Genomic DNA, 12,555 nt, shown 5'->3' with positions numbered 1-12,555 from the left:
GACAAAACTTGCCCAAATATAAATGTAAATATGCTCTAAATAGCAAAAGTGGTATTTGCAAGTAGTACAGATGAAAATGCCAAATACAACACAAAACCAAATTCGTGACTCAGCTTTATAAATACGGCGGTGCCAGTAGCTGTCCAGTGTGAGATAGCTATTTCACCGGGTTACAGAATGGCATTAACAGAACCGGATTCAGTCTGTTCGGTGTGACACACAGAACTTTCTTGTTAGTCACATTCCAAGACACCACTTCTTTTGATGGGTCTTCAAAATACACAGCGGAGCTCCTCAACCCACTCACATTCTGTTTCAAAGTTTTGGGGAGGGTCCGGAATCTGCATTTTTTTAAAGAACTGATTCTGGAGAATCCCAGGAAAGGACTTCACAGGGGCATTGACCCCGCCTCACCCCCTCCTTCCTGAATCAGGGCAGAAGCAGGGGATTTCACATGTATATATAAGCACGAGTTTTTCCCCTTTCCTGTTACTCTTCATTCTAAGTATCACCAAGTCTTACAACTGATAATAATTAAATCCTTTAATATATATTTGAATAGTTTTTAACTCTGGTTACAGAAAGAAAGAAAATATAAGAATGAGAAAGGGATAATGTTTTGTTTTTTAAAGGAAAAAAAAAAGTGAGAAGTCTGAAGCAAGTATGGCAAAAAAGTTTATATCTGTTATTAAATCTGAGTGAAGGTTAATATGAATATGACTGGACAGCAGTCTCCCCCTTATCTGTGGTTTCACTTTCCACAGCCAACCAAGGTACAAAAAACTAAATGGAAAACTCCAGAAATAAGTAATTCATTCGTTTTAAATTGCCTGGTGTTCTGAGTACCCCCAATGAAATCTCGTGCCTTCCCCCTCTGTCCTGCTCGGGACATGAATCACCCCTGGTCCAGCGTCTCCCCGACGCAGATGCTCCCCACCGTTAGTCACTGAGCAGCCATCTCGGTTCCCAGAGTGACTGCCACAGCCTCACAGTGCTTATGTCCAAGTCACTCCAATTCTACTTAGTAATGCCACAGTCACTTAATTTTATTACAGTATATTGCTATAATTCTTCAGTTTTTTATTAGTCCTCGTTATTCAACGCTTAGTGTGCCTCGTTTATGAGTTAAGCTTTATCAAAGGTATGCATGTATAGGAAAAAACAGTACACATAGGGTTTGGTACTGCATGCAGTTTCAGGCAGCCAGTGGGTCTTGGAACATATCCTCCACAGGGACGGGGGTGACTGTTGTGTCTACCACACTTTTCTGTATGTTTAAAATACTTCATATTTTTTAAAGAAATGTAAATAACAGTATTCCAAGAGAAAGTACGAGCGGATCAGCATACGCCACCGCTACCTGGCAGCGGCAGCAGCCAATGCCCTTTGATAACTTGTACTATCTTGGAAGGCTACACCGATTTTTTATGCCCCTCGTCTTGTTTACAGAACAAGCATGACCTGCTTGCCCTTGCTTAACGCTACGCTGTTTTCCACTGTGAAAAGGAAGACTGAAGTGAAGACCGGAGGAAAGCGCCCTTCTTGGGCTCACATACCTGTGTCACTCCCTGGTCCTGTTGACAAGGCTGGCATGATGCAGGCTGCAGGCTGGACGCCGCACTCCGCACAAATGCTCTCCCACAGGGAATTCCAGCTCCACGGCGTGCAGCCACGCTGCCTACCAGGATTTATATATCGCACAGGCCGTCTCTACAAAGAATAGGAACAGTATAAAATAATAATAAAAACAAAGATTACTCAATGGCAACATTCTGTAACTAACTCATATACCAACATTCTTCAGGATTTCTCAGATTTTTTTCTACATGCTACATACAAATATTAAGTGTGAGAGTTTTTCATTTTGATGTGATATTTCTAATTAAAAATATGACCTTAAAAGATTTTTACTGTTAGTCTGAGGACTGCTGAATGCATAGATGGAGAAAGTAAAGAAGCTTCTTTAAGCCAATACCATTCTAAAATTCCTCCCCTCTGTTAATCATAATTCTAAGTTACATTTCTAATGTAGAACAGACACTATAAATTATCAACAACTTATAACTAATTGTAATTTTTAAAAAGAGTTCATCTTAATATAACAACTGCAGAGTTCTCTAACTTAGGGCTGCAAATAACCTTTGAAAAAAATACTAGAATTGAAGCAAGATGTTATTATAGATTTACAGAAGTGTTCATCAAAATAAGCCTAACAATCCAAGCTAATATACAAAAGTAAATTTGTTTATAAAAACTAAGCTTTGGTGTATCTTGGAAAATATCAATTTTCAATAAGTATTTTAACTAATGTTTATCCCAAATTAAACAGTATAAAGGTACCACTATATAGTAGCTAAGAGCAATTACTCTAGAGTGTAGCCTAGTCTCTAATCCTGTGAGCTCTGTGATCTAGGACAAGTCATTCAATCTTATTAATTCTTAAACTCCTTGTAGGCTAATGAAGATATCAGCAATTTAAAATTGTTTCATAATTAACAACTGGCATATAGCAAGCAAATGAAAAAAAATGCTGGCTATTATGATTGGAGTTATCTAATTCAGGTAATAAGATTATAAAATGTAAACATAAAAGAAAGAAGCAAGATTAAAATGTACATTGTCCTGACACCTAGGAGACATGTGTTTTAACTTTAGACCACTGCTCCTAATAAAGGAAAATACATTGCATTTACATTTTTTTAGAAATCAGAAGAACTAAACAATGTGTTTAAGTTCTTTTTTAATGGATTTTCCCCAGTTCTTTTAAATTCAGTAATTTAAAAGTCCATTTTAACATATATTATTAAAACAAAAACAAAAAACAGACATTGTAAACACTCAAAAACTGCCTCACTTCAATTCTAACGCTTTTAAATTGATGATTCATATTACAGAATAATAAGTGAGCTTGCCAAATTTCACTGGAAAAAAATCCAAACTGTAAAATTCTATTAAAGCTTTTTAAATTAGCTTTTTAATTATCAAAGTGAATGTTCATAGAAAAAAAAATCACCATCAAATAGACTACGTTAGACCAGACTGGCTATCTGGTGCAATGACTTGAATTTTGTTTGTTCTTATTACAAAGGTTGACAGAGTCAAAGAATGCAAATAAATCCACGTGGAGAGGAGTGTTAATTACAAATTAGGGCAATTATTTTAAATACCATATAAAAATATAAATCACAAAGCTAAAAATAAAAAATAAGTGAGAAAAAGCAAAGTTTCATTAATGGCCATCACTGACACTATTCCCCCCAATAATTAAAAGGCAACTCTTCTTTGCTTTTTATAAATTATTCTAACAATCAGGATAAAAATTCAACTACATAAAAACATTCCTAAATGCAAACACAAAGAGAGTAAAAAACAGACCATACATAATTTAAAGAATGCATTTAATTATTCTACTTTTGTTTTACTGCTGAGAAAAAAAAAGAGATGGTTAGAATTTGTAAAGTATATGCACACACATTTTTACAATTTGGATAATATATATGTTGTATGTGGGTAGGCAGTTATTATATGTATCTGTCTATAATTTCAGCTCTTTATGCCATGAGAAAAGTTCTAATTTGTAGGGTACAAATTGCTTCACTCCAGAAATACATATACCATGCAAATTACTACTTTCTTCACGCCTTAAAAAACTTATAATGTTTCACTTTTATAAACCACCATAGACACCATAAAATACCATATAAGCAAACATGCTTATATCAAACAAACCGACTATTAATACTAAGACATACTACGACAACCTTACATTCCACATCAAAATAACCTTCTGAGTTGATACTGCTGCTGTACATATATCCCATATGTGAAAAGCCTTAGCATTTCTCACTTTATTTCATAATGAACACTCAACGTTAAATTTTTCCAAAGTTATATTATTTAAGAAATGTATGCTACAAAGTAATTATCTTCTCAGAACATATATATAAGTATAATAAGAAATAGTTTGATGTAATACTACCACTAAAATGCTCAGTATTTTATAAAACAAAACAGAGTTGCTGGGTTTAACTTTCAAACTGAGCCTATCATGTAATTGTTGTTTTTTGCTAAATTTATTGAAAATGCATTGGAATTTGTCAGAACCCAGACATAATTATCACTGACTGTTGTATGGAATCAATTTTCTACAACGCAAAAATACCAGCTGTTATAGTATGTCCTGAGAGGGATTACGGAATATTCTTAAATTGAAGTTCAATCCATCTTTCCATAAAAAAGAGAGAGCCAGGAACATAGCGGTATAAAGTGCACCTGAAGCATTTACAATACCCAACAGAACTATTACAACCATCCTTTAAAAAGGCTTATTTTTGAAATTTCATTATTCCAGTTGTACCTTGCTTCTATATATCACACTGTATCAAGTTCTTCTGGCGTCTATCATGTGGAAACAGTGAAATATGTGAATGTCTACAAGCTTACAATGTCCGATTTCTACTGGCTCTGGGTACCCCTTGGGCTGCTGTGGCACTCGTGACATCTAGTGGTCAGTCACAGGAGTGCAAGTGTTTGTAGCAAAGTTTTCTGAGTTTTCAGTAAAGCAAAAATTATCTTAATTGCACCCAGTGAAATAGTCATCAGGAAAAAAAAAAAAATTAAATAGGCATACACACACTATTAAAGAAGCACATCCTCTGCTTGAGTGTCCCCTGTACCTGCAATACTCAATATACAAGACAACACTACTTCATTTCTGACACCAGAACTTGGTTTTTAAACATCAAGCAATTCTGTATCATCAGCCATTGCCCTAAAATTCAACTCAATTCTGACATTTTCTACCTGGAAAATGGCATCAGGTCCCACAGGTTACAGACTCAGTCTTACAGGATTGCTCTTCCCCCTTCCCATGTCAATACCAAGTCCAGGTTGTCACCTATGCTTCTATAATAATCCAGGGGTGGGGAACCATTTTTCTGCCAAGGGCTATTTGGATATTTATACCATCATTGGCTTAATATAATTCACTTAAAAATTTTTACGTTGCTATGAAAAAAGCTCCTTGAGGTTGCCTTGGCAGGGCCAGATCAAATAATGTCACAGGCCTAACATGACCCGGGGGGCCAGACATTACCCACTCCTATATCAATTAACAATAAATGAGAGGTGTCCGAAACCCCTTCCATCCTTGGGGTTGATTACTTCGCTAGAATCACTCAAAGAACTCAGGATAACATTTACTTAATAGATGGCCAGTTTGTTATAAAGAACACATTCAGGCATAACCAGAGGCCGAGATCCTTCCAGCAAGATATTTGGGACGAGGCCCTCTCTATCTCTGCACCTCCATACTTGCACAAACCCAGAAGCTCTCTGAACACTGTCCCTGTGCAACTTTATGAAGACTTCATTACATAAGTGTCACTGATTAATCATTGGTCATTGGCCATTGATTCAACCTCCAGGTCCTCCCCAGTGGGAGTGGAACTGAAAGTTCCAACCTTCTAATCAAGGTTGATTCCCTGACAATCAGCCTCCATCCTTAGAGGCTTCCCAAGAGCCACCTCAATAACATAAACTGGGGTGTAGTCATCTGCAAAAAAAGTGACATATGTATTTCCTCCTTCCCAATCTTGATGCCTTTTATTTCTTTCTCTTGCCTTATTGCTCTGGCAGAAACATCCACCACTATGTTGAATAAGAGTGATGAGCATGGGCATCCTTGTCTTGTTCCTGATCGTAGAGGAAAACGTTTCAGTGTTTCACCAATGAGTATGATATTAGCTGAGAGTTTATTGTGCATGGCCTTTATTATGTTGAGGTACTTTCCTTCTATTTTATAGTATTTTAATCATAAATAGAAGTTGTATTTTATCAAATGTTTTTCTGCATCTATTGGTAAGATCATATGACTTTTATCTATTGTTTTAATGTGGTGTGTTACATTGATCACTTTGTGTATGTTGAAGCATCCTTGTGCCCCTGAAATACAATAAATCCCACTTGATAGTAATGTGCTTTTGTATTCATTTGTTAGTATTTTGTTTAGAAATTTGGCATCTGTACTCATCAGAGATACTGCTCTGTAATTTTTGTGTGTGTGTTAGCTTTGCCAAATTTTAGTGTCAGAGTTATATTAATCTCATAATGTGTTAGGAAGTATTAACTCTTCAATTTTGTTTTTGAAGACTTCGAGAAGGATAGGTATCAAATCTTCTTTGAATGTTTGTAGAATTCACTGGTGAAGTCGTCTAGTCCTGGATTTATTTTTTGGGAGATTTTTTATGTCTATTTCAATTTCCTCACTGTTTATCAGTATATTTAGCTTTTCCAGTTCATGATTTAGTCTAGGAAGGATATAAATTTCTAGGAACTTACCCATTTATTATAGGTTATTGAATTTAGTGACATGTAGTCCTTCATTGTATTCTAGTTTGATACCTTGTATATCTGTGATGTCTGTGGAGCCTTTTAATTTCTGATTTTGTTTATATGGGTCTTTTCTCTTTTTTCCTTAGTGAGTCTAATCAAGGGGTTTGTTATTTTATTAATCTTTTTAAATAATCAGTTCTTTGTTGCATTATTTTTTATAAAATCGTTTTGTTCTCTTTTTCATTCAATTTGCTATAATTTTTATTTCCCTTCTGCTGACTTTGGATTGCTTTTGTTCTTCTTTTTCTAGTTCTTGTAGATATGTTAGTCTGTTTACTTGGGAGTGCTTGTTTCTTGAATTAGGCCTGTATTGACATAAACTTCCCTCTTATTACTGCTTTCCCCGCATCACACACATTTTAGTATGTTGTATTGCCATTCGCCTTTGTCTCTATACATCTTTTGATCTTATCTTTTTTTTCTGGCCCAATCATTTTTAGTAGTGTGTTGTTTAATCTCCACATATTTGTGGATTTCTTTACTTTTTTGCAGTTGATTTCTAATTTCAAAGCATGCTGGTCAGAGAATATGCTTAGGATAATTTCAATTTTCTTGAATTTGTTGATGCTAGTTTTGTGACCCAATATATGATCTATTCTTGAAAATGTTCATGTGCATTGGAGAAGAATGTATAATGTGATGTTGAGGATTAAAGGCTCTGTAAATGTCAATTATGTCCATTTGGTCTGCATCACTTAAGGCCAGTATTTCTTTATTGTTTTTCTGTTTGGGTGGCTGTTTAGCGCTATTAATGGAGTATTAAGGTCCACAATGATAACTGATTTTTTTTGTCAGTTTCTCCCTTTAGTTCTGTGGGTATTTTCTTTATATATGTTGGTGCTCCCTGATATTAAGAAGTATTATGTCTTCTTGATGTAATGTCCCTTTATCATTAGAAAATGTCTATCTTTGTCTCTTGTTGTCTTTATCTTATGTATGACATTCTTTTTTATTTTTTTTATTTTATTTTATTGATTTTTTTACAGAGAGGAAGAGAGAGGGAGAGTTAGAAACATCAATGAGAGAGAATCATCGATCAGCTGCCTCTTGCACACCTCCTACTGGGGATGTGCCCGCAATCCAGGTACATGACCTTGACCGGAATAGAACCCAAGACCTTTCAGTCCACAGGCTGACGCTCTATCCAGTGAGCCAAACTAGTTTCGGCTTGTCTTTATCTTAAATCTGTTTTGTCAGATACAAGTATGGCTGTGCCTGCTTTTCTGTGGATGTTATTACTAGAAGAATCATTTCCCACCCTTTTACTTTAAAACTACCTTTGTCTTTGCAACTTAGATGTGTCTCTTGTAGGCAGCATATGGTTGGGTTTTTGTATTTTTTATCCACTCTGCTACTCTGTGCCTCTTTATTGGTGAATTCAAATCATTTACATTTAGGATAATTGGTGTATGAGGATTTCCTATAGCCATTTTACCTTTTGTTTCCTGGTAGCTCTGTGCTTCCATTAGTTATTTTCCTTGTATTTCTAAATGTTGTTTTTATTTGGTGGTATTCCATACTTCTTTTCTTTTTTCCTCTTTTTTAAAGCTATGTGTCTCAGTTGAGGTTTCTTATGTGTGCCTACCATTAGGTTTATGAAAAACAAAGTTTCATATATACAGTAATTCTTTTTTTTCTTTTGAATGCATCTGATCATCCTCCTCCTTTGCAAATTCAGACCTCTACTCCTCCCCTTATATACTTTCATTGTCACAGATCATCCCTGTTTATGCTATAAGCTTGTTGGTGATTTGACTTGCAGATTTGTGACCTTTTATTCATTGTTTCAGGTAGAATAACTCCCTTGAATATTTCTTAAATGGAAGTTTTCTGGTGGCAAAATCCCTCAACTTCTCTTATGTCTGAGAAAATCTTTATTTCACCTTCAGATTTAAAAAATAGTTTTGTGGATATATTATTCACTAGAGGCTCGGTGCACAAAATTTGTGCATGGGGTTGTGTCCCTCAGCCCAGCCTGCACCCTCTCCAATTTGGGACCCCTTGAGGGATGTCTGACTGCCCCTTTAGGCCCCATCCCATTAGGACAGTCAGACATCCCTCTCACAATCCAGGACTGCTGGCTCCCAACTGCTTGCCTGCCTGCCTTCTTGATTGCCCCTAACCCAAGGAGCTTTTGCCTGTCAGCCTGATGACCCCTAACTACTCCCCTGCCAGCCTGATTGATGCCTAACTGCTCCACTGCCAGCCTGATTGCCCCTAACTGCCCTCCCCTGCAGGCCTGGTCTCTCTCCCCCTCCCCCCCAACTGCTCTTCCCCTGCAGGCTTCATTGCCCCCAACTGCCCTCCCTTGCAGGCCTGGTCCCTCCCAACTGCCCTCCCTGGCTGGCCATCTTGTGGCAGTCATCTTGAGTCCATATGAGGGCAGCCATCTTTGACCACATTGGGGTAGCCATATTGTGTGTTGGAGTGATAGTCAATTTGCATATTACAATTTTATTAGATAGGATGGCTAGTAATTTCTCTCTTCCAAACTTTTGAATTTTTGGTTCCTTTCTCTTCTGGCTTGTAGAATTTCTGCTGACAATTTGGATGATATGTTGATTAATTTTCCTTCTTTTCTCTGGCTGCTTTGAGAATGTTTGCTTTGCCATTAACTTTTTGTTGTTGTTGTTAATTGTCATCTAAGAATATTTTTTTCATTGATTTTTTTTATCCAGATGCCAAAGAGCCAGGCAAAGACTGATAAATGCCTTGAAGTTCTTGTCCTCTGTGATGACCCTGACTTTGTCCTTCTTGTAGATATTTCATATGGGCATGACTGGTCCTATCAGTTGGGTGGCCAACTTGAGTTCTTCAGCAGAACTGTCTTCTTTCTTCCTTCTTAGGATTCTTGGAAAAAATATGAGCTTGGAGCACAATACCAAGATTGGACCTGTTGCACCTCCTCTGATTCATGGAAATCCCAATGGTCCAAGCCATCTTTTGTGGATGCCAGGCACCCTTAACTCTTCCAAGCTGAAACTGATACCAGCTTTCATTTTGCTATAGTACCTTACAGTGGAGCATCACAATATGGGTCAGATGGATCTGGAGGCAGCATGCAAGGCACTGTGGCTTGCTGGTCCTTGCTTCTGCAAATGTTCCATGCCATCTAGGTAAACCACATGGAAATGAGCCAGAGCCAGTCCCTGTGGAAGGATCATGCCATGTGGACTGGAGGCTATGGATGCTGCCTATGAGCATTCTCCAAAGGGGAAGACCACCAGAAAGGTGGACTGACTCTTGAGCAGTGGCACATTGGTGTGTCAAAAGCATTTTTAAAACCTGACTATTTAGTCAGGGACACTGACCTCTTTTCCCCTAGGTTGTCAAATTAAAAATTGGCAACAGCCAACACAATATAGCTATCCAATGAATCAAAATTATAACTCTTTTTTTTAATCAAATGGGCAAAAAATATATTTTTTGGTGTACTGCAGAATTTCAGTAATTAGTTTGTGTGCCATGAGATAACAAAGGTTGAAAATCACTGCTCTCGGGTATATTTTTTGAATACTGTGTGGTGAAAAGCGCAATACAGAGAAAGCGATGGTCCTATAAATGAAATAATTGCTGTCTAAAAGAAAAGCCAGTGTGCAAGGGTTTTGTAAACTCAAACTGTCATTTTTCATGGAACACCATTTTTACTTGAAACCAACAACTAAAAGACAAACTATTCAGGCTATTCAGATTAATAAAGCTTGAGAATTTGGCAAACATTTTTTTGAAAATGAATGAAGTCTGGGACTTCAAAAAAACTGACAGTGTGTGTTAGTGATGATGAAACATAAGCTTTCAAGCAAAAATGAATTTTATAAAACTTGCATCTAGAAGGTGTCTTTGCTTTGTAAGCTACTATGTGAACCAAGAAATACAGATGTGCTGGAACCTGGTAACGCTTTGTATACTTCCACTGGCCTCCCAAAGGCTTTTCTGAGACCAGTGGTGAAATTAATAAATGCGGTTCCTGGCATACTATAACAACACTAGAGGCCCTGTGCATGAAATTTATGCATGAGGGGGTGGGGAAGCAGTCCTTCAGCCCTGCTAGCATCTTCTTCACAATCCGGGACCACTGGCTCCGAACCACCTGCCGGCCTGCTTGATTGTGCCTCACCACTCTGCTTGCCTGCCTCATCACCCCCAACTGCTCACCTGCCTGACTGATTGCCCCTAACTGCCTCTGACTGCCTGCTCTCTGACTGCCTGCCTGATCACCCCTCATATTACACTTTTATTATTATAGACAGTTGCCTTGCTCCAAGCTGTAAGGACCTGGTTGTCATAAAGATAGGAAAGTTTTAATTTTTATTCTTGATTATGGCAATTAATTAACACAGATGACCACCAAAAAGGTGACTTACCAAAGGGTATATAGCAAACGATGCTGTTAAGTCCTCTTTCATGAAAGCGTGCATGTGGTGCATTGTACCTTGATGGGTATTTAAGAGAGTGAAATTTCTCTCTGTCTTTGCAATCATATGAGTGAATTGTGTGAGACCCCAGCCCAGTCTGGTTTGGTGCTCACAGAATAATAGACCTCTTTTTTTTTTCTTTTTTTCTTTTTTTCTTTGCTCCATTGGTGGACATTTCCTAGAAGTTGCACGATATCTTTCTTTTAATTTTTCCTCAACACTCTGACTTTACTTATGTCCCTCACCTTAGCTTCCCCTCTAAGCCCCACCCACACGGTAACTTGCTCCAGGCTCACTTTGCTCGAGTGTCTAGGAATCATACAACACGTCCACCACCAGAACCACGATTCCCAGGATTCCTGGTGCTCCCTACCCTGTAGGCTTCCGTTTTCAGACAAGGGCCGAAGAAACCAAAAGGACTGGGGACTCCAGCCACTCCCCCAACCCCCTATTCCCTGTGGGGTTGAAAGGACTGGGAACTCCAGCAGTGGGCAAGCAGAGCAGCTGGACCGGTGGGTCCAGGGACTCCAGCATGGAGCTGAAAGGACCAGGGACTCTGGCCGGGCTGAGAGGACTGAACACTGCCATTTTGTGGCTATGGGCGCTGCCATCATTATGATGGAGTGAGGGCATTTTGCATATTCCCTCTTTATTAGATAAGATTTGGTTAGTAAACGCGTATTTCAAATTTATTAATGCATCATGTAAAATTTCCAATGCATGAAAATCATGCATGAATAATAAACCAATGGATATTAAAGCTCCAATATGATAAATTTATTGATATACAGTATCTGCAGATTCCACATTTCCATTTTAGTGTTGTATCAAAGAATATCCACAATTAACTGAACCAATCACTTACTATACAGTATTTCTCCTTTTTCCAACTACAGATCTGTCTGAGGTTGGATTTCTTCATTTCCTTCAACCAAAACATATAGCAACAAATTGAAAGTATACAGTGATATAAGAATATGACTATTTTCAATTAAGCCAGGCATTAGAGAAATTGCCAACTCACTAATTTTTTTTTTGGTTTGTTTTAGGGGGAAAAATGTTATTTTTCACAAAAATGTTATTTATGTTAACATATCACAGTTTAATATTGTTATTTTTAAATTATTTGAAATAATTTTTAATTTTACAGTTTTCATATTCAATACCAATATAATGCACATAAACAAAATTCTTTAGAGTCTTCAGTAATTTTTAAGAGTACATAAAGATCCAGAGACCCCAAAAGTTGAGAACTATTCTATGCCAGGGGTGGGCAAACATTTTCTGCAAAAGGCAGATAGTCAGCATTTTAGGCTTTGTGGTCCATGTGAACTCTGTCTCAATAGAGACAATACATAACTATGTATACCTGTGTTATCCTAATACTTTATTTCCAGAAACAGGTAGAGGGCCAGGTATGCTGACCACTATTCTATACCATTACACCTTATCAGCTAGTGATTTACATATCTAAAACTAGTATGTTTTCCAGTAACATTTTTACTGGTTATATTTAAACTAGAGGCCCGATGCATGAAATTCGTGGAAGGAGCTCAGCCCTCGCAGCTATGGCAACTGCCTCAGTCCTCGTAGCCATGGTGCCCAGCTTCATCTAGAAGGTCGTCCAGATGGTGTTCCACTGTTCAGCCATCTGGTCTAATTAGCACATCACACTTTTATTATTATAGATATTCAAGGAAAGTTTTAATTTTTTTTCAATTTTTATTACCAAAACTGTTATGTAATT

General features: G+C 37.4%; 1 protein-coding gene across 3 annotated transcripts in view; it reads right to left on the bottom strand.

The window, feature by feature from the left end:
- Nucleotides 1-12,555, bottom strand: part of MPP7 (MAGUK p55 scaffold protein 7) — a 229,872-nt gene that overhangs the window by 183,573 nt on the left and 33,744 nt on the right. For 2 of the 3 annotated variants that reach the window (XM_036453195.2, XM_036453239.2), the window contains exon 3: nucleotides 1,557-1,708. In XM_036453195.2, the coding sequence (XP_036309088.1) occupies nucleotides 1,557-1,708 (152 nt within the window). Of the gene's footprint in view, nucleotides 1-1,556; nucleotides 1,711-12,555 lie in introns of all 3 variants that reach the window. The other variant, XM_045585883.1, reaches the window with a different exon arrangement.

The sequence above is a fragment of the Pipistrellus kuhlii genome, unplaced genomic scaffold (genome assembly GCF_014108245.1).
Source record: "Pipistrellus kuhlii isolate mPipKuh1 unplaced genomic scaffold, mPipKuh1.p scaffold_m20_p_1, whole genome shotgun sequence".
NCBI lineage: Eukaryota > Metazoa > Chordata > Mammalia > Chiroptera > Vespertilionidae > Pipistrellus > Pipistrellus kuhlii.
The sequence above is the reverse complement of the archived record's forward strand: the minus strand, read 5'-3'. Positions and strand labels throughout refer to the sequence as shown.